Consider the following 24091-nt stretch of genomic DNA (forward strand, 5'->3'; position numbering starts at 1 on the left):
AGCCAAGAATATGTAGAATATGCAAATAATTTTACTTAGGTCTAAGAAACTTGAATGAGTGTATTCCATAAAATAATATGGCACCCCACATTCATTTCTTTACTGCCCATTTGTTCACAGTTTAAAGCCTTAACAAGGTACTGCCAGGTGTGCGTTTGATATCTTCCTAGATCTGTCAGATTAAAGCAAGTTCAATATTGCAGCTTTGCTTTTTCACACAATATATACAATTAATGCGTCGCAATTTTGCATGACATATGTTAACTTTTATCAGACGATTGGGTTGCTAGAGTTTTCAACCACTGTTGGATTCATCGAGTATGCCTATCCGGTGTGCTAAAAAATGTAAGTTAAGACATAATTTGTTTTTCTAAAAAGCTTCTTTATATACATAAAGGTTGTATCTTTTCTAACAATAAAAACACGATATGTATATGAAAAACTACAGAACAAGCTCAGTAGCCACAAGTTAAAACATAAACCCCGTTAAATGACACAGCGCATACCCAAACAACAAAAAATCACAAACAAGAAACATGAAACAACAGCACAAAACTCACAAACAACACAGTGAATGATTACTATAAAAACACTATATAAAACTGTTATAATACAAATATGCATTACCAAAAATTACATGGGGATAAATTCAACATGAAACAAGATATAATGTGAAACAATAAATTATTATTGCTCTATAAAGTCATTTGTTCTGTCAGCCTTGACTGATACATCTACTATGTGAATAGCTACTTAAAGGGTAGTAACCCAAGATATACAATGTAAGCACTTTAAACAGTACGTTCCCTCTCAAGCCTGACTTTCTACTTTGCACCTTGTACCATATACAAAGATAACGCCAGTGTTGGCTTGTTCGATCCCCTAGATATTTAATAATTATACTTTTAAAGGTTTTGTGTTTTGTTTCATATTTTCAATAACAGACTTACTCGAAAACAAGAAGAACAAGTTGAAATCAAGGAAGAAGCCGTCAAAGTGCTCCGAATTAAGTTAAGTTTTAGTATTATATATTACGAAGTTGTATAAATTTTATAATGTGTAATTGATGTTGATCTGAAATTACCATTTAACAATTGTTAAGCCTTCTATTTTCCATGAGTAATAAGGTCCAGCATATTTCACATATTGACATTTATATCCGTCTGTTTTTGTTAACATTGGACCAGTAGATAAATCTAAGATACCCCCAACCACCCGCTACACACATAACCCCCACCCCCCTCCAAGATAGCATCTGTTTGCATATACACTAACTCTGTCGAAACAAGGTAGATCATTTCCATTTTATATACATACTTAGTTGTATCTAATTTATTACAAAGTTGTATTTATTTGTTACCTTTATTAGTTGTTGATTCTTATATATTTACAATTAAACAATTATAAAGCCTATTTTTCCCAGAGCATTTGGAATTTTTATCATTTCGCATGTTGATATTAAGCTCATTTGATGTTTGTCATCATTCTTTGTGATCGAAATTATTATTAGAGACCATGCCCCTAGCCCAAGCCCCCACGACCCATCCGATTTCCGACACTGGGGTCTTGCTGTTCATTTAAAACATGAGTATCAGGTATTTGCCGTTATGTGGGGAATCCTATCAGGTGTACATTATTGGATAGTATACACATTTCCATTCATTTCCATTGTTTTTAAGTATTTATTTAAGTATAGAAATGACTTTATCTTAATTGAATTTCTGTACAAAAATGCAATGAATTTAGACTAAATGATTAGCATTTATGCCGAATGAAAAAAACATACACATTTAGGATGTCCGTGTAGTTCCCACATATTTTGCAAAACGGTATGAATAATCAAAACAATTATATATGAGTTAATGTGTATTGTTATATATTCATTGCTGATATACCCTTTTCTTCCACCCTCGAGTGAATAAATGTAAAATTAAAACAACCATATTTTTTTTTTAGTTGTTTCATTAAAAACTAGTATTGTTTTCTGCACCTGTTTTTTCAACTTGCCGAAAAAAGGCTAATGATTAAATGTGCTTGGAAGAGGTGGTTTATATCAACATTCTTTCAGAAAACATAATACAAAAGTCACAACAGCTGCATGTACATGTTTATATATCGATCACATGATGAGCTATCTGGAGCTAACTGGACCATAGATATGATATGAACATATATAATATCACACAAAGTGCAAGCTATTGAAAACTTCCGACCAAAACAATTCAAGTGTAATTTGATATGATAAACGTATTGACATACTGCGATACTCTTATTGATAGGATGCGATACCCGTTTTGATGATAATTATAACCAAAGTTCATGAACTCGTATTTGGACAAAAAATAGTTTTTCCGATTTTGCATCCAAAAAACAACACTTATTTTATTATTTTTCTACTCTTTGATATTAAAAGTTCAGCTAAAGTGTAAAGTATTTTGGTTTTAGTGGGTGCAAACCCATGCTGTGGGTGCAAGAAAAAATTTAATACGGCGCCTTAACAATAATGCTGAATTAGGTTATCAAACAGGTTAATAAAAATTAGTGACAATACACCAATCATGCAACAACAAAGTTGTTGTTAAAAGATTTTAGCGACAAACTAACGCCTACAAAAATGTGGTTTTCAAAGACGATGTATGAGCTAATATCAACTTCAAGGGTTCCAGATTTAATATCTTAGGTTTTTGACCTCGAGTGAATTGTCAATCTTTACTTCGTCATACAAAAAAGTGCAGAATACAAAACATGAAGTAGTACTTTAAAGACGCGCATTTGTTTCAACAAATGATTGCCATTAATCGTTTTATTAAAGCACAAGTCGTAAAATACAATAAATATAATAATTAAGTATTCATATTGCTCTAAAATGAGTTTTAGATAAGGTATGAGTCTGTTTAACCGATATCTCACATTTGATCTGAGGCCACAGTTTTTGTATCTATTTGTTTCATGTAGACTCACATTTCACTTTAAACGTAAAAACAAAACTAAACAAGGAAAATTGATGTTGTAGAACATTCAAAAACACACTATTTATTCACATCAAAATATAATGTTGATTATTGAAGAGGCTTACATATTTCAGTAGGAAAACATATTAAAAATATTTATTCGACAAAAAACAACCAATTTACAGAACTCTATAGGCGATATTATTTTCAATATGTGCACTTGTAACTATATGGTTTGTAAACAGTGTCATCGTATGGATAAATATTCAAATAAGCAACTGTTTCATCTCTTTCATTTAATTTGTTAAAAGATTTGAACACAAGCACTCTTTTTTGTATCAGCATCTGGTCAACGAGGGACTGCAGTTCCATTGGCTGCAAATGTAGGTTGTAATTTAACAAAAAAAAGCTTTTTATCGCGCCCCTACCCTGTACATTCAGACATATTAGGCATTGTGTCGAATACATAGGTTATGAAAGATGTAATTTATTGTAGAATTTTCGGCGTCAAACCTACTGTTTTGGAATAGTTTTCATTGTAGTTTTAGTAGTTTGCGTCACGTATTGTTTACGCAATTTGTGAGTATAAAAAAACAACATTTTATGATAAACATAGGCACCTTTATTCTGTATTCATTCCAAAAGCAATTCTTCTTCATGTTTCATACTCGACAACGCCACACTCCTCATGTATAACCTCGAACCTCTACAGTAGTACCTTGCACCTATCATATAGTACCTAAACACCCTCATTTAGTACCTCACTACCCTCATATATAACACCATACCCTTGTTGTATAACTTTACACTCCTCATGTAGAACCCCCCATCCCTAATGTTTTGCCATGCACCCGTCCAGTAGAATCTCAAAACACCTAAAGTACCTAACATCCATCATGTAGTACATCCTTCATCTCATGTTCTTCCCTACACCCCTCATGTAGTTCTTAACACTCATCATGTTGTACCACGCACTTCTCATGTAGTACCTATAACACCACATTTTCTTCCTCGTGTAGTATCTCGTATCCTTTTTGTAAAAACTCAATTCCCCTCATTAAGCTCCTTACTCCCCTCTTGTAGTACACCACACCCTCATGTAGAGTCTAATACACCATATGTACTACCTTTCCCTGTAATATAGTACCACACACCCCTCGTGTAGTAACTCATACCCCTCTTGTAGTACCTTACTTCCTTCACGTAGCACCTAACACCCTCATGTAGTACACCACATCTTTATATAGCCCCTTACACCCCTCTTGTAGTACACTACGCCCCCATGTAGTGTCTAATACACCTTATCTACTACCTCATTCCGTAATAATGAACCCCATTATACCTCAGCTCAAATTTTATCTCTCTTGTAGTAATTTAATCCCCTCACGTAACACCTCACACCCTCATGTAGTACACCACACCCTTATGTAGCACATTACACCCTCATGTAGTGCACCACGCCCTCACGTAGCACCTCACATCCATCATGTAATACATCACGCCCTTATTTAGCACCTTACACCCCTCATGTAAAACACCACGCCATTATGTAGCACCATACACCCCTCATGTAATACATCACGACCTTATATTGCACCTCACACCCCTCTTGTAATGCACCCCGCCCTCATGTTGCACCTCACACCCCTCATGTCGCACACCACGCCCTTAAGTTGCACCTTACACCCCTCATGTCGCACACCACGCCATTATGTAGCACCTCACACCCCTTATGCTATACACAACGCCCTGATGTAGCTCCTCACACCCCTCTTGTAATACATCACGCCCTCATGTAGCACCTCACACCCTCACGTAATACATCACGCCCTTATGTATCACCTTACACCTCTCATGTAATATATCACGCCCTTAAGTAGCATCTCACACCCCTCATGGAAAACATCACTCCCATATGTAGTACCTCACACCCCTTATGTAATACACCACGCCCTTATGTATCTCCTTACTCCACTCACGTAGCACTTCACACACTCATGGAATACATCACACCCTATGTAGCCCCTAACTGTATTCACGTAGTGCCTCATACCCTCATATAATACACCACGCCCTTATGTTGCACACCACACCCCTCATGTAGTACACCAGGCCATTATGTAGCACCTCACATCCCTCATGTTATACATCACGCCCTTATGTAGCACCTCACATCCATCATGTAATACATCACGCCCTTATGTAGCACCTCACACCCCTCATGTAATACATCACGCCCTTATGTAGCACCTCACACCCCTCATGTTATACATCACGCCCTTATGTAGCACCTCACATCCATCATGTAATACATCACGCCCTTATGTAGCACCTAACACCGCAGACCCTGATGTAGCTCCTTACTCCACTTACATAGCACCTGCCATCCCTCATTTTATGCACCACGCCCCGATGTAGCTCCTAACTCCACGCATGTAGGACCTCACACCCCTCATGTAGTATACCAGGCCCTTATTTAGCTCATCACACCCCTCATGTAGTATACCAGGCCCTTATGTAGCACCTCACACCCCTCATGTAGTATACCAGGCCCTTATGTAGCACCTCACACCCCTTATGTAGTATACCAGGCCCTTATGTAGCACCTCACACGCCTTTTGTAGTACATTGCGCCCTTGTGTAGCTCCTTACCCCAATCACGAAGTACTCACACCATCATGTAATACACCCTGCCCTTATGTTGCACCAAACACACCAATGTTATAAATTATGCCCTTATGTAGCACCTCACACCCCTCATGTAAAACACCAAGCCCTTATCTTGCTTCTTACTCCACTCACGTAGCACCTAAAACCCCTCATGTAGTACAGCACGCCCTTGTGTAGCTCCTTACTCCACTAACGTAGCACCTCACACCCCTCATGTAGTACACCACGCCCTTGTGTAGCTGCTTACTCCATATATGTAGCACCTCACATCCCTCATGTAGTATACCACGCCCTTCTGTAGCTCCTTACTCCACTAACGTAGCACCTCACACACCTCATTTAGTACACCACGCCCTTGTGTAGCTCCTTACTCCACTAACGTAGCATCTCACACCCCTCATATAGTACACCACGCCCTTGTGTAGCTCCTTACTCCACTCGCGTAGCACCTCACACCCCTCATGTAGTACAGCACGCCCTTGTGTAGCTCCTTACTCCACTAACGTAGCACCTCACACCCCTCATGTAGTACACCACGCCCTTGTGTAGCTCCTTACTCTACTCATGTAGTAACTCACACCCCTTATGTACTACACCACGCTCTTATGTAGCACCTTACACTCCTCATGGTCAACACCTCGCCCTTATGTAGTGTCTAAACTCTAACACAAAGTGTTAAGTCTATCTCTTTCGAACCCTGCCCCATCTGTCATTTCAGCATATGATCGAAACTGATACGCTAAAAACAAAGTTGGAAAACTATTTTAAAGTTTTATATATGAACTAATAATACTTTTCCGCTTGATGCCATAGTGTTGTTATTTCTTTTCTTCAAACATTAAAGGCATTTAAAAAGATGGACGCCGTCACAGGCAGAAAGGTTGTAAATGCAACAACCTCGACTTCTGACCACACGTACTGCCAGCCATGCGCAGAAGAAGGAAAGATAATCCCTCCTGATGCCTTTTGTCCCATCTGCAAGGAGTTCCTGTGCTCAAACTGTGCCCGAGTACACAGAAACATGAAGCTGACCAAGAATCACGCCCTTCAAGACAAGAGCAGTATGCCATCCTCATTCCACGACGAAGAGAGTGAGGGGGAGAATTATATAGAAAACTGCCAACGCCATGGTAAAGAGTTTATAAAATACTTCTGTCCCAACCATGACGAACTCCTGTGTGGGGATTGCGTAGTTGAGAAAATGCATCGCTCATGTGATATTGACAAGATTTCTCAAGTGGCAAAACGATACAAGGAGGGCAATGAATACAACAGTCTAAAGACAGGACTTAACCAGATGATCAGAGACATCGGCGAGCTTTTTAAGAACATAGAGGCGAGCATGAAATCAGTTAAAGAAGACGGTTTTAACAATATCAACGAGCTTCGCAATTTCAGAAATGAAATTAACCAGTACCTAGATCAGAGGGAAATAGAACTTTTAACAGAAATTGACGACAAGAAAATAAAATCCATATCGCTTCTACATGAACAGAAGTCGAAATGCCAAGACATGAAATCTACCTGTGATAACTTAATATCCAACCTTCAAACCCAAGAGTCCAACAACATCCAGCTATACATATCAGGAAAAAGGGCATCGAAAGAACTGACCAGTCTACAGACAACACTGAATGACGTCTGCAACAAGACCAGAGTTTCCCGGTACCAATTTCGCAGGGATCCATCTACTGAACAGTTGTTGGCCTCCATCACAGCGATAGGGAGAGTGGAAAAGACGGATTCAGCTTCAACTAGTGAGCAGCAGAACCGGCAACAGGAACTAAAGCAGCAGCAACAACAACAAGCAACACAGGCACACTCGACACCCCTGAAAGGTATTTATACAACCACTGGTGTAAACATTATTTCCTTAGGAAATGCAAACTCACTATGAAACGATAAATTGGTGAATAGCGCACGTTTTAGAGTCCTAGATATGAATTATTACACATCTGAACGACAGACTGTGCTCTTCCCACTGGTAAAGAACGATTAGGTAAATATTTGTTATTTCTCTACAGCGTGTGTGTGTTATTCTCCTTTTAGCGGCTTTATTAAACATAAAAAAATAAGTTATGCACTATTCAAATCACATTCATGGTTGCATAAAAAAGTTGAATATTATATATTTCAACTGCAGATAACGATGACCAATCTCAGTTGCGTAGACATTTAGTGGTCATATAGGTTTTCTAGAATTATAAAAAAAAGCTGTTAATGTTAATGGAAATTTTTTTGACAAGGAATATTACTTTTTGAATTCCTACCTTTAAATATTTTAAACCCCTTATTTTCCATTTTACGCATGCACGGATAACCGTGACGGTCTCTGTACGAACTCACTATGCACGGATAATTGCGATAGCATCTGGACTTACAAACCATGCTAGGAATATCGCGATATCATCTGCACTTACTTACCGTGCACGCATAATCGCGATGGCATCTGCACTTACTTACCGTGCTCGGATAATCGCGATGGCATCTACATTTACTTACCGTGCACAGATAACCACGATGGCATCTGCACTTACTTACCGTGCTCGGATAATCGCGATGGCATCTGCACTTACTTACCGTGCACGGATAATCGCGATGGCATCTGCACTTACTTACCGTGCACAGATAACCACGATGGCATCTGCACTTACTTACCGTGCACGGATAATCGCGATGGCATCTGCACTTACTTACCGTGCACGGATAATCGCGATGTCATCTGCACTAACTAACCTTGCACGGAAAATCGTGATGGCATCTGCACTTACTAACCGTGCACGGATAATCGCGGTGGAATTTGCACTAATTAACCTTGCACGGATAATCGCGATATAATCTGCACTTACTTACCGTGCACGGATAACCACGATGTCATCTGCACTTACTTACCGTGCACGGATAATCGCGATGGCATCTGCACTAACTAACCTTGCACGGAAAATCGTGATGGCATCTGCACTTACTTACCGTGCACGGATAATCGCGATGGCATCTGCACTAACTAACCTTGCACGGAAAATCGCGATGGCATCTGCACTTACTTACCGTGCACGGATAATCGCGATGGCATCTGCACTTACTTACCGTGCACGGATAATCGCGATGGCATCTGCACTAACTAACCTTGCACGGAAAATCGTGATGGCATCTGCACTTACTAACCGTGCACGGAAAATCGTGATAGCATCTGCACTTACTAACCGTGCACGTTTTATCGTGATGGCATCTGCACTTACTTACCATGCACAGATAATCGTGATGACATCTGCACTAACTAACCGTGCACGGATAATCTCGATGTCATCTGCACTAACTAACCTTGAACGGAAAATCATGATGGCATTTGCACTTACGTACCTTGCACGGAAAATCCCGGTGGCATCTGCACTTACTAACCGTGCACGGATAATCGTGATGGCATCTGCACTAACTAACCTTGCACGGAAAATCGCGATGGCATCTGCACTTACTAACCGTGCACGGATAATCGTGATGTCATCTGTACTTACTAGCCGTGCACGGATAATCGAGATGGCATCTGGACTTTACTATTAATGCACAGATAATCGTTATGGCCGTCGTACTTCACTAACCGTGCACGGATAATAGTGCTGTCTTTAGACTTCACTATTCATGCAAGGATACTTGTGATGGACTCCGGACTTCACTAACCGGGTAAAGATTCTCATGATGCCCTTCGAACTTCCCTAACCATGCACGGATGATCGTCATGGCCTCCAGACTGATAATACCGTGCACTGAAAATCGTGCTGTCCTTCAGACTTCACTATGCATGCACAGAAAAACGTGATTGTCTTCGGACTTCACTAACCGTGTTTAGATTATCGTGATGTTCTTCAAACTTCAAAGTCGTGCACGGATAAACGTGATGGTCTCCTAACCTAACTAAACGTGCACGGGTAATCGAGCTGTCCTTCAATCTCCACTAACCGTCCGAGTATAATCACAATGTCAAATTTTATCGAACCTATTACGGATAGTTGTGTTGTCCTTCGATTTTCACATACCGTGCATGGATTATCGCGTGGTCCTTCGAACTTAACTTACCTGACTGTGCACTAATCAAATGTTTTCATAAACCGATGAACTGCAATACTTAAACGTTCAATTCGATTCAATTCATTTATTTGTAATAACCTTTTTGTATGTGTGTGTGGATTACGCTTACGCAATCCAATTCATGGAACAAACACACGAGCGGCTGGATCTGCAGCATAAACTAATGCGTGTCACTCATCATGTGTTCATTGAAAACTGGTCAGATTTACTCTTAATTTACTGAGTGACAATATTGCGCCCGTCCATCTCCGTGTTAGATTAGGCACATTGCTCTCACAATTAATAATTTTGTTGCATAACAACCTATTGTGCAATGTTACTATTTTGCTTGGGTTGTAGTGTAGACTTATTATAAAACTAAACACGAAAGTTAGCATAACGTTTGTTTTTATGAACAATTATGTCCAAAAATAAGTATAAACTACAACCTAATTGTTCCCTCGAGAATAATGTAGCTTAAAACAACAATTCGTCTTCATATACTCAATTTTCATATAATAATTAGTGTTTGTATTATGTTTTCTAAACATTTTATATTTCTTTACAGAATTCTTTAGATTATTATAATAAAACGATTCAGCGCCAAATATCCCGCATATACCTTTATTTTAGATAGTGCGCAATCGCAAGCGTTTTAACATGTCCTTTAATAAACTAATGAATATTTATGGAAATTTAGGGTGTGTTTTCGTTCCTGAATGGCAATGTCAATGTTGTAATCTACTGAATGGATTTTGGGTCGTCAGAGCTGTTCTCAATGATTGAATGAGAATCTTTCGGAACGATTTTAAATATAACTTTTCTCACTCTCATTTTTCCATTTATGATTCTGTAGAATACTTTATAAAGCAATGCAGTCCATGTGTCATATTAATTACAACAACATTAATATCGATAATAATCAATATACTTATAATTATTACTACATGTATTATTTCTATTATTATTATTGATGTTGTTGTTTTTGTTGTTGTTGTTGTTGTTGTTGTTGTCGTTACTTTTATTATTATTCTTATTTTTTCAATTGTTTTATTATTATGATGATTATTATTACTATAATTATTATTATTATTATTATTATTATTATTATTATTATTATTATTATTATTATTATTATTATTTTATTATTATAATTATTATTATTTCTTTATTATTATTTTTATTATATTATTATTATTATTATTATTAGTAGTAGTAGTAGTAGTAGTAGTAGTAGTAGTAGTAGTAGTAGTAGTAGTAGTATGGTCAAAGCATTATGGCTGAGCCAAACAAGACTGTTTGATTTTTGTTGCAATGCTTGCTTTCAGTCCCCTTGCTTGGCAGTGCAGACCTAAGCCGAGCCAAGTTCAGCAGGCAGCCTGACATCACAGTGAAGACAACAAGTGATATCAAGACCTGCTGGCTGACCAATGTGGCCCTCCTGCAAGGGGACAGGTTGCTACTTACAGATCACGACAATAGTTCAGTGAAGCTATTGGACACTGAAGCCAACACAGAGGTGTCACAGGTGAAACTGCCAGGTCGGCCTTGGTGCCTCTGTCTACTGCCCGGGGACAGGGCAGCCGTCACTCTGCCTTGGGAGAGAAAGATACAGTTTCTGTCCACTAAGGGTAAAGTCTCACTACAGGATATTGTTGAAGCAGGTGGAGAGTGTCGTGGAATAGATTTCTGTGATGACAACTTGATAGTGTCCTTCCCAGGTAAGGTTGTGTTGATGGACATGAAGGGAACGGTGAAGAAGAGTGTGGACAGGAGTGGAAAACCTTTGTTTCGGTATCCCGAGTATCTGACAGTGACCAGAGAGAGCCACACACCGTCCATATGTGTATCAGACTGGGGCACCTACACCATCACCATGCTAAACACTTCTTTAAAGGTCCTCAGGTCCTTCAAGGTCGCTGCACTGCCTAACCCACGTGGCCTGACAGCCGTGGGAGACACGCAGTTGCTCGTGTGTGTGTTTGGCAGTAACAACATCGTGTTACTGGACACGTCCACAGGCAAGATGACCCAACTGCTGGGTAAAGAAGAGGGGATAGTGAGTCCATACAGTGCGGCTTACTACTCACTGAACAAGTGGATGTTTGTTACCTGCTCCCAGAACAACTTTTTGAAAGTGTTCAAAGCTAAATAAACATTTTTGTTGTTGACGTTGAACTCATGAAAACTATTTCGTATGCATTGAACTAAAACATTGAATCTGAAATGGAGGGATTTCGGTGAAGCTCATGAATTCATACTTGAAATGAAACAGAACATGTGAACAGGAGCATATGACTTAATCCATAAAGTTTGTCACCATTTATTTGCCAAAAAGGTCAAAGGTTTGAAAATGTGAAATACTTTTATTATAATGAGATGACCATTACTTATCACAAACGCATACTATTCACAGTTCATCAGCATTTGGAAATATTCAGGAGAGGAAATTGACATAACTATATTTTTTCAACATACATTGTGCTAATTAAAAAATAATGTTGAGTTTAAATTTTTAGTTTTAGTGAACAAATAAAATTGGATCGGATGGACTGTTGGGAACATCAAAGGTCACGGTGACCTTAATATTTTACCTACTGACCCAAAAATGATATTGGGTCATCTAAAGTATCTTGCATGAAGTCGGTAATTTATTGATGTATTTGAAATTATTATTTATGTACTTCATCATAATAATGATAATTTTTTATGAACATATAGGTTTAAGTTTTCCTTTAAAAAATGCACTGGTTTCTTTCATAGCTTAAAGCTGCACTCTCAAAGATTGCTAGTTTGACTTTTGTTTTATATATTGTTTCAGAGTCTGACAGCTGATTTTGGTTTCAATACCTTCAATTCAGTCATATACGATAACTTGCAATAGAACATATTTCAATTGATTCGATAACTGCCGAAAGCATACTTTTCGTAAAGCATTGGTAACGCTTTCAGACAAAAACTGTCAATTTTTGAACATAAATATGAAAAACTGCAATTTGACCTTTTGTCGGCAGACTTATATTACAAAAATATATATAATTTGTCCACATGGTCAATATGTGAGAGTACAGTTTAATTACTTACAAGAAATGAAACAAAAAGCTGTTATAAAATTGGTGACTTTCATAAACTATCGATGTAAAAAATACGTTTGTTAGTTAACCCAATATTTTTTATGTTTCCTCGTGTTGTTTCCACATTTGTATGTTTCGTGTCTTTAATATGTAATTATATATTCAAAATATACAGCTGAAGATATTAGGTATCTGTTGATAATTATTATACTTCTTATTTTCATAATACGTAATAAATGACTAGACGATGCAGACTGCCATTAACTATTTATGCTATATTTAACAAAGAAAATCAAATGACTTCATGTATTATCAACAATACATTTATAATAGACAGATTATAAACTGAACAAAAATATGTTGATCACAATAGCTCTGAGACGAGCAAAACATATAAATTATCATTCAAATAATATATAATAGAGAAAAACAAATGTTTTAAAAATTTGAAACTTTTGGAATATCTTCATATTTTATCAAAATAATAAGAAGACATCTTCATCATCACTTTCTTTCTCAGAATCGGAAAAAAAGTTCAGGTTAATCAAGAGACTAGCGATACCATCTTTCAACATTAGCAGCAAATTTTGAAGCCGCTCTTGTCTCTCTTGAAAGAAGACCCTAAAGGTCATGCGCTCCTGGTAATCCAAACTGACGACGGCATTGCGTCTTTGCCGCCGCCGACGAGCTTTCGGCTCGGCTTTAGTTCCGTCTGGATTCATGTGAAGGTAGAAGCATTTTAGTTGAATGGACACTCTCCCCGCCCCTGGTCAAAGTACTTGCATGGCTTTTTCCTGCAAAAATAAAACAAACGTAACTTTCTACAGTGGAGTTGTCGACCTCAATTTTATAGTTTTTATAATTCTCTAAAAAGGGGTTTAACGGAACAATTATTAAAGCCAGAGTGTTAGGTATTTCTATAAATGTGGGTATTGTTACAGGTAACATGAGTACCAAGTTTAGTTTGATTATGACCTTGAGCTTTGGACCTAATGACCCAAAAACAAATAAGGGTCATCTACTGGTAGTGTCCAACATCCATGTCCGGTTTGAGGACAACCGTCGATGCAGGCATGGTTAAGGTAATCTTCCCATTTAAGGTCACGATGACCTCCAACTTGCACCAAATGTCCCCAAAATCAATAGGGCCCATCTAATTGCACACCTAACATCCATGTCAAGTTGCAGGACAATAGGTCTTTGCATTATCTAGCTATTACGTGGGTAAGCTTTATGCATTCAAGACCGATATGATCTTGATTTTGACCTGATGACCTCAAAGTTTTAGGTGTAATCTACTGGTCACACCCACAACCTTCATGTCAACTTTGAGATTCAACAGTGCTAGCATTTTTAAGTTTTTACTTGGACAAGCTTTTCACATTTAACATCACTGTGACATTGACTTTTGACCTGATGATATCAAATTATATAGGGGTAATAATATGTACATTGCACAACCTGCATGACAATGTTGATGTCCATTGGCTCTCGCATTGTAAAGTAATCAATCCGCAAAGCTTTTCGCATTTAATCCCACTTGACCTTTGCACTAATAACCTCAAAATCAATACCAGTCATGTACTGTTCAGGCTCAGCCTCCAAATCAAATTTGACGACAATAATGATAAGTCAAGACATTTTTTTATCATCTCTCGGACAAGCTCATTCCTCTCAATGGCACAGTGACATTTACCTTTGAGCAGATGACATCAACATCAAAAGGTTTTATCTACTGGTCACAAAAGACCTCTAATTCAAGTTTGTGGACCTATTTCTCAGATAAGCTTTTTGCATTCAATGGTATACTGACCTTGACCTTTAAGCCGATGACCTGAATCAACTTATTACACCCAACCTCAAAATCAAGTTTGAGGGAAATAAGTACGTGCAGGCATTGTTGAGTTATCACTCGGACAGACATTAGTTTACTGACCCACTGACATGTTCAAAAGCATAAACACCATCTTCTTTGGAGGGGCATATTTCTCCCCTTACTATCTGCAGCTGTAAACGAAACCCGTGGTGCACCACTTCATTTTCTCAACACCATTCCCTTAAAGTTTCAAGATTCTTGGTGAAAAAAGGTTTGGAGTTGACTGTTGGGAATGACACAAAGTTGCATCATACTTTCAGACGGAATTATGGACAGACAGACGCACTGATGCACGCGGATGGACAAGGGCAAATCGATAGGTCGGGGCATTATAAAATCAAAGTCTTACCCTAGAGCCTGTTTGTATCCTTGGATCAGTTTGATTTTATCTTCCTTCATATGAACCCAGTACGCACTCGGTGTGACGAAATCTGACTGAACACGACGTTCTGGACATAATGTGTGAGTAACAAGGGCATTTCGTGTATAAATACTTGACATTGCGTCTCAAAATGCAAAAGATATAGTATATTAGCCCTTTTTTAAAATTTAAAAAAAATCATGTCCAGTCAAAAAGGGTCTTATATCAAAACTTATCACAGATGCATTGTGTGGTCAACTTTATTTACGCTAATAACGAAACCTTTTAAGTTGAATAATAAAGGGGTCTTACTTACATTACATGCAACATTGTTATCTGAAAAGATGAGTTTAGAAGATTGAATAGATAGAGGATATTTGTTTATTTCAGTGTAAGATCGTATTTTATTTCACGAGTGTCATAGAAAAACATATTTTCACGAGTGGCGAAGCCACGAGTGAAAATGTAGTTTTTTTATGAACACGAGTGAAATTAAATACGATCTTACACTGAAATAAACAAATTTTCTGTTTCTTTTATGCTTATTTTCGGAGTTTTATTTGTTTTTTTTTTATTTATTTCTGAATTACCCCCTTTTTTGAAAAGGGTGGGTTTTATGCCGCTACCCGTGGGGCGCCCCTCATGTATAACTATAGCTGTCAACTTTTCTACTTTCGGTTTGCTGAGAAATAGTTCTCTGCTATTCATTCTTATAGCTTAATATTGGCTCGTTTTTTTATTGCAAAGCTTTATGAACAGTAAAAAATGAAGTATTATTAGTGCACAAATGTTCCAAAAAATAATGAAAACACTTTATTTTAACCAAATTACTACGCCGCTATTTATGGAATGAAAATTTGGAAGGTCAAATGTGTTAGCAAAACAAATGTGGATACTCATTGGATTTTAACCATTCTTCTTAGTTTAAGACTGCATATACGCGTGTTATTATAGTAAGTTAATATTCAGTCATCTTACAGACCAGTCTGTTTCGCTTTAAAATGTTTGTTTTCCAGAAGAGTAAATGCCACACTAGTTTGTTGACACATTTTGAGATGTGGGTGGGGTAAAAAATATCGGATCTATCTGTAAATTGTTGTGTGAATTCTCCAGGAAGCTCATTTTACGTACTACAACGGTTAACAGTTCAAAATACATTTGAACGATGCTATAAAATTTTATTTATGTTCGAACAGTTGTTTTTGTCTGTAATTTGTTTGGAATGAAAGCAAATGTTCGAACATTCAGCTTCAAAGATCAGTAAAATGTTTGATAAACGGGATAACCGGTAATAAACGGTAAGTTGTTAGTTTCCAATTATATATTTATTTAAATTTATAAAATATGTCTTTATTTTTTAACATTTTTTGACATAATTTACTGAAGTCCAGTGTTCTGTTTTGACCAAGGCAAGTACATGTAATAACAAAGGATTTTAAAAGTAGTTCTGAAAATTGATATTTTCACTCCTTATTTTGCAGTGAAAATATCAAATTGATATTTTCACTGTTGTTATTTCACTGTTAAAACCCCATATTTCATCGTAAAGCATGAAAGAAATGGGAATATGTCTCTAAAGTTTCATTACATTATATGATGATTTTGCCGAGATATTGACTTAAATATTCTTATATGCAAAACCTTACCATGTGACATAAACCCCAGGCTAATTTGAAGTCTACATCAAACGATATGAAATGTGACCCTCAAATGAAAGCATATCTTACAAGGGGAATAATTTGAAGACAGGTTTATAGTCAACCCTGGATAACTACGGTATTAAAATACATTTTGTTTTGGTCATGCAGTAATATTTCTCTTTACATCGTTATGCAAATTTAGCATTATATTAAAAAAAACATACGACTTCTAGCTTTGATAATTATTCTTACCTGTCTTACTATCAAACTGTTTTGATGCCCTCCATTTTCAAATACATGCGAGACAGAAGCATTGGGAGCAATCGAAGAGAATACCAAATCTCTGCTCGCCGTTGGCTGTTTTCCCAACACTGTGCCCATACATAACCCACACTGCTTGTCCTTACTGCGCGCAATTGCGAATGATAGCTCCATGTCTCGCTCAAGCTGCTGTTAGCATTCCTGGCAAAAGAGAAAAATTAAAGCTTTGAAGTTAGAGTTAGGAAATCGGTCAAACGTCATAATCAATCATTGCAAAACAATGGTCAAACCATCCGTTCATTTTTTTATAATGAGGTCGAAAATCGGACTAAAAATCATTGGAAATAATCAGTTAAACCATCTAATCAAATTTCGATAATTAAATCGAAATAAAGAAAAGATATTAAAAAAGTTAACAATTTAAGAAAAAACATGCTTTGAAATGTTAACTAGTTTTCTTTATTTGAAGACGAGCAAATTCCAAAACAAGTACTTGTCTATGCTCCTATATTTATGCAAAAAACTACAGAAACAAGCTCAGTAGCAAAAAGTATAAACATAAACCCGGTTTAGTGGCACTGGGCAAACGCCAAAGACATAAAACACCAAACCACAAACAAGAAACATAGAAGAACAGCACAAAACTTCACAAACAGCACAGTGCATACATACTATATACGAGTATATATAAAAATAGGTATGTTTATCAAGAATTTTTAGGTACCGTCTTGGAACCTGTCAGTAAAATGTAAATTTACTGGGTGTTTAAACCAGTCTATGTGCACAAACATCACTCTTATCATAACAATCCTTAATAAAGATGAAACTCAAAAGGTAAATCTTATCAAAGTATGCATTAACTTGAGGAAACTTATCAATAAAACAAATAATAATAAACGTATATATAGGTAAACCCCAAGTACTTCTATAATTAGAGATCCCAACTCTATCTGCAGACGGAGGGAAACAATTCAGAGCACCTAATGCAAAAACTTTTCAATGATACGATGCAGTCATCGTTAGAAACTATAAATATCCCACACAGTCTGCCTTATAAATATAAAAGGTTTAAAACTGTGTGATCATAAAGTTTCATTATAAAAAGCATCATTATTAAAAATAATTGTATTTGCTAATCTTTCCTCCCAAATGATTTGAAAATGTAAAATATTCGAAGAAAACGAAGTCACATGCCAAAACACTCGGAGTCAGCCAAACACGTGTTCGCCAAAATTGGTTTTTAAGATAACATGAATTAGCAAAATCTTTATAAAAATCAAAGGACTGAAAGTTTAGTTATGAAAGGATGCTATATTCAACTATATATTTTGTTTCACGTATTCATCTTCAAAAACTAGAAGGCAAGTGCTCTTCAAAAGATTGCCTTTATATACACGGTTTAAATAAAATCCAAGTAATTCATTAAATCTATCTGCCGAACTACCTGCTGAAAACATTTTAATTTTGCGAATTTTCTTTAAAACATCACCTTAAAATTCGGGATGAGCAATACTGTCAACAATCAGCAAATTAAGACTACTATTGTACTTTGATATGAGATTATAATGACCATTTACAAATTTTGAGAAAGTTTTCCTTAATTTATAATATCTGAAACCCTGTTGTAGAAGTTATTGCGTCATAAGTTTTCTGCGAGAGCTGAATTATTTTACATCTGTACATTCTAGCAATTCTTATCAACTGTGCAATAAAAACAACATATGATGATGAACTAGGAACATCACCATCTAAAGAAGGGTTATTAATTATTTTAAAATGAAAATCATCACGTTTATCATAAAGATTGATACTCAATATATCTTTCTTTACTTCGAGTTGCAGATCTAAAAACATGCTTTTAAAACTGATTTATTAGATTTATTAAGTTGCAATTGTGAAGGGTATATCGAAAAGTGTCTCCTGGCAACAAACAGCAAGCCCACAAAGGACACACACGTCGCCATGACGATATTCACACTCGTCACCATACTGGCATTCGCGACAAGCGGAAAACGGGCATAGCAATTGACCTGAACTTACTACCGGAACTTCTTCAAAACTTTGGGAGGGCTCGGTATTGTTTGCTGCAGCGTGAGCATAGGAGTTTGGAACTGAAAAATAGAACATTAGTAAAAATAATTATAACTTTTGACTTTATGTGGCCATTTAGCAAGATGTCTAACACTTTAAATTCATGAAATCATGCATTTTATACTTGAAATTCAAGAGTATCATGCATTTTTACACTTGAAGTTCAAGAGTATCATGCACTTTTACACTTGAAATTCAAGAGTATCATGCATTTAACACTTGAAATTAAATAGTATCATGCATTTTTACACTTGAATTTCAAGATATCATGCATTTTTTACACTTGAAGTTCAAGAGTATCATGCATTTTTACACTTGAAATTCAAGAGAAACATACGTTTGTACATTTGAAATTCAAAACATCATGCATTCTTTAACTTAAAGTTCAAGAAATCTTGCATTAATGCACTTAAAATACATGAGTATCATGCATTGTGACACTCGAAGTTAAGATATCATGCATTTTTTCACTTACAATTCAGGAAAGCATGCATTATAACACTTGAAATTCAAGAGACCATGCATTCTTTTTTGTATAGAGTGTATTTCTTTTATGAATTAGTTTCTTAATCTATTGTGTAGTCCAAGACCGTGCTCTTTTGCAACTAATTTTCTTGATATGTATAATTTTAGTAAAACCTCTTCCGATAGCATCTATGAATCTAAGCCAGATCTCCTCAACTGATAGACGGTCGGAACATTGTAGGATATCAGACTGTGTAGTGTTCATGAATTGTTCGTAATAATCCCAGTTTGCTTTTCGATATAGGGGTACAATTCTTGACTTTTGTTTGAGTATGTTTGGACTGGCATTAACAATGGCTTAAATGACGGCATGGTCACTAACTCTAGGTATGATGTTTACTTTGTCTACAAATGTAAGGTTGGTTGTTAGAAAAATATCCAGGATGTTATCATTTCTATTGTTTTAACTGACCATCTGCGTCATGTTTTGATCATTTATTATGTCAAAGAATTTGTAATAGACAGTTGAGGGACTGAAACCTGGTTTTAAATGCGGCGTATGTTCTGAATTCAGGTAAGCTTTTGGAAGTTAAGAATAAGTTTTGTACCCTTTAATTTGCTGACAAGGTCCAGTGATTTTTCAAGTTCAAAACGGCTGTGAAGGTCAGACTCATGTGGCCTATAGACGGATAATATATACATGGGTTTACAACCCTTTATTTCAGGGTTAACCCACACAATTTTGCAATCTGTTTGTAATTTGGGCTTCTCAGAGACTACCAAGTTGTTCTGTACAGGAAGAAACACACTCCCACCTTTGCCTTTTAATCTATAGTAAATCAGTGTAATCTAAGGACGGAGGAAAAACTAGCTGGTAAAATGGTCTTTTTTAGCCATGACTCGGTGCCTGGAACTATGTCAGGATTTTCATTTTATATACCATTCTGGATTTCAAGTTTTTTGTTAACAAATGACTGACAATTTATGCATCTAGGATTTTTAGTTTTGATACAAATCTGGGCTGTTTTGGTATGGATGTATTATTTTGTTGTAGAGAAGTGGGCAAGGAATTTTGTATGGGAACCTTGTCATCAACAAGGAAGTTGAAGCTATTATTTGTCGATACATGCTAGAAATTTGAAAGGTTAAGACATTCACAGTGTGTACATGTCCATACAAATTACAGTTGTGTGTACCAGTTTGTGTATAGATTTTGACATGTATTGTGGAACCAAGTGTTGCACTTGTTACATTCAACAACATGATCTGAGTCCAAAACCTCGTTTCCATAGGATCCACTGACAGGACTTGATGATTGACTGCACACTGACATAATTTGATTTCATACCTACACGCTGACAGGACTTGGTTCATTTGCCTGCACACTGACATAACTTGATAATTGACTGCACACTCTCAGCACTTGGTAGAGATACCTGCACACTGACATGACTTTTTTCAGTTGCCTGCACACTGACAGGACTTTGTTCAAATGCCAGCACATACACAGGACTTCGTCCATTTGCCTGCACACTGACACAACTATGTATAATTGCTTGCACACTGAAAAATGTTTTAGTATAGATACACAAACAACAAAAAGTGCAGCATCCAATAAAATCAATAAACTGCCTTAACCTCTCAAAATCAAATATCAGAACACATTCAGCACCTTCCACTAATATCATTGCTTCTCTATCTATGTCAACATTACCTTCCTTCACATCTTCAAAATCATTGTTTTTCTTTAAATACATTAAGGCGTATTCACTATCCACACAGAAGATAAGATTGTAGCTTATAATAAGTTAACAATAATCTACATGAAGTTCAACGGAAAATTCTGATTATTAAATTCATCATTAAGTAAAAATAAAATTTCTTCTAAAGAATAAAGTGAATAATTATTATTTGAATCGATGGACATAAAAAATAACAATAATTACCTTAGAAGTGACTATGTTGAAGACTAAATAAAATTTAAAATCTCTTCCCTTGTTACTAAAAATAGAAAATAGTGGAATCTCCAACAAAAAGGGAGACCATATAGCAAGACTTTCTGCCCTTGCTTCAAAAGTAAACTTTACATAACTATCAGATTTTAACATTTTTGACATGTTGTTGTTGTTGATCAATCATGACCCCTTGCTGTATTTTGTAGAGAGTCACCCAAGGAAGATCTCTGTTAAGTTTAATTGAATTGGGACTGGTAGTTTTAAAGGAGATGATGTTTTTTTAAAGCAAAATAGGAAGTTGGCCATTTTGTTGTTGTTGTTGTTGTTGTTGATTAATTGTGACCCCTTTGTGTAAACACAAAATTTCGTTTATCTTAATGGACATCTTCAGTACGCATGTTACTTAATTCTATGTAACATATCTTGTTAATTGCTCAAGTATATTTTATTCTTACATACAACAGAGTAATATATATTTTTTTAAATTTAACTATTTCTTGTTTAAACAAAATTCATTTAGTCTCACTCTCACCTTTTCGTTTATAAATGAATAATAAAAAATAATAATATTATTATTATTATAATTATTGTAAGTTTTATTAATATTATTATTATTATTATTATTATTATTATTATTATTATTATTATTATTATTATTATTGCTGTGTTATTAGTCATGGTATCATGGTATCATGGTTGACTCAAACTAGACTGCTTGATTGTTCTTGTGCTGCTTGTTTTCAGTCCCCTTGCATGGCAGCACAAATCTAAGCCAGGCCAAGTTCAGCAGACAGCCAGATATCTCAGTGAGGACAACAAGAGATATCTTGACCTGCTGCCTAAAAAGTGTGGCCCTTTTGCCCGGGGACAGGTTGATACTTGTTGATTGCAACAATGGAACAGTGAGGCTATTGGACACTGAAACCAACACAGTGGTGTCGCAGGTGAAACTGCCAGGTCAGCCGTGGGACCTGTGTCTACTGCGCGGGGACAGGGCAGCCGTCACTCTGCCTGAGGTGGGGAAGATACAGTTTACGTCCACTGAGGGTAAAGTCTCACTACAGGATATTGTTAAAGTAGGTGGACTGTGTCGAGGAATAGATTTCTGTAATGCCAACTTGATAGTGTCCTTTAACAACCCAGGTAAGGTTGTGTTGATGGACATGAAGGGAAAGGTGAAGAAGAGTGTGGACAAAGACAGCAGTGGAAAACCTTTGTTTATATATCCTGCACTTCTCTACAGGTCCGTAAGTCCTTCAAGGACGCTGCTCTTACTGCACCACATTGCCTAACACCCGTGGGTGACAACCAGCTGTTCGTGTGTGGGCGGGACAGTTACAACATCATGCTACTTGACACGTCCACAGGCAAGATAACCCAACTGCTGGGTACGGGAGAGGGGATAGAGAAGTCATACAGTGTGGCTTACTGCTCACTGAAGAAGTGTTTATATATTACCTGCTACACATTCCCTCCAAAACCAGAACTGAACGACTGTGTGAAGGTGCTAAAAGCTAAATAAAAAAGCATATGTTTTGTTGCTAAACACATGGTTACTATTTCGTATGCATCTTGTGTCTGTGATGTTGGAACGAATAGTTCACGGAGAACATCATGATCTTATATCAGAAATGTAACACACCATAAAGACAGTAGCTTAAGACAATGGTTCTTGATGCTTTTTTTGTTATTACGAATGTAACAAAACATATGGATAGGAGCTAACAATGAATACGGAAAGGAGGAATTTTTAGATAATCTCGATTTTAAAATAGAAATGCCAAGGAAATTGTGAACTGGAACATATGACTTAATACATAAAGTTTGTCATCATTTATTTGCCAAAATAAAGTTTGAATATGTGAAAGACTTCTATTACAATAGGATTCTAATTACTTATCTCAAATGTATACTATTCGCAGTTCATCAGCAGTTGCAAATATTCAGGGGAGAAAAGGACAAACCCATATTTCATCAACATACATGGTACTATTAACATATATAATCTTTAAAGTTTTAGTTTTAGTGAACAATTAAAAGTCGATGGATTGGAAACATCAAAGGTCACGGTGATAAATTTGCATACCAAGCCTCAAGAGTCTTTTACAAGTCACTCAAAAACTATTGAAGACGCGGAGGACAGCGCCAAATAAAGTTATTCCTTTTTAAGAGCGCACTTACATACACAATTTCTGAAGTGTTGAAAAAAACATTGATATAGCAAGCTCAAAACATGCGACTTCACAATTCAATCTGTATAAAAATAGCTAATTGACCTGATAAACATAAAAACACAAGAAGCATTGCTAAACCAAGTCCCGAATAGAGATAGGTTCAGTTTTGTTACGAAATTGAAGACTAATGCCATGTTTTAATATTATTGGAAACAAATTATTTGCATTTTTGTAGGTATTGTAGTGATAAGATCGTTACATCTTGCATGGAGGTGTTTTTTTATTGATGTATTTTAAATAATCAATAATGTACTTCATCATGATCATAAACGTAAGTGAACATGTTTTAATTTCCTTTTTTATTTCTCTTTAGAATATTAGCTCTTGTTTCTTTAATATTTTAAAGCTGCACTCTCACAGACTGATAGATTTTATTTAATGCTTCAGAATCTGATAGCTGATTTTTGTCTTATTACCTTCAATTCATATAAGATAACTCGCAATATCACAT

General features: G+C 36.4%; 1 protein-coding gene and 1 pseudogene across 1 annotated transcript; one reads left to right on the top strand and one right to left on the bottom strand.

Moving 5' to 3' along the window:
• The first annotated feature begins 6477 nt into the window (after positions 1 to 6477).
• LOC128216310 (tripartite motif-containing protein 5-like) lies at positions 6478 to 11838 on the top strand. The gene is made up of 2 exons (XM_052922873.1): positions 6478 to 7459; positions 11012 to 11838. Exons 1-2 carry the CDS (start codon positions 6478 to 6480, stop codon positions 11836 to 11838), a joined length of 1809 nt encoding a protein of 602 aa, XP_052778833.1.
• Positions 11839 to 13233: 1395 nt separating this feature from the next.
• LOC128216311 (probable E3 ubiquitin-protein ligase makorin-1) lies at positions 13234 to 19480 on the bottom strand (annotated as a pseudogene).
• Between the last annotated feature and the right edge of the window lie 4611 nt (positions 19481 to 24091).

Source organism: Mya arenaria, chromosome 14 (assembly GCF_026914265.1).
Source record: "Mya arenaria isolate MELC-2E11 chromosome 14, ASM2691426v1".
NCBI classification, from domain to species: Eukaryota; Metazoa; Mollusca; class Bivalvia; order Myida; family Myidae; genus Mya; species Mya arenaria.

Excerpts from the sequence above, each read along its gene's own strand:
- LOC128216310 (XM_052922873.1), top strand. The coding sequence starts at position 6,478 with ATGGACGCCGTCACAGGCAGAAAGGTTGTAAATGCAACAACCTCGACT. Across the intron at positions 7,460-11,011 it reads ACACTCGACACCCCTGAAAG|TCCCCTTGCTTGGCAGTGCA; the intron begins GTATTTATACAA and ends GCTTGCTTTCAG.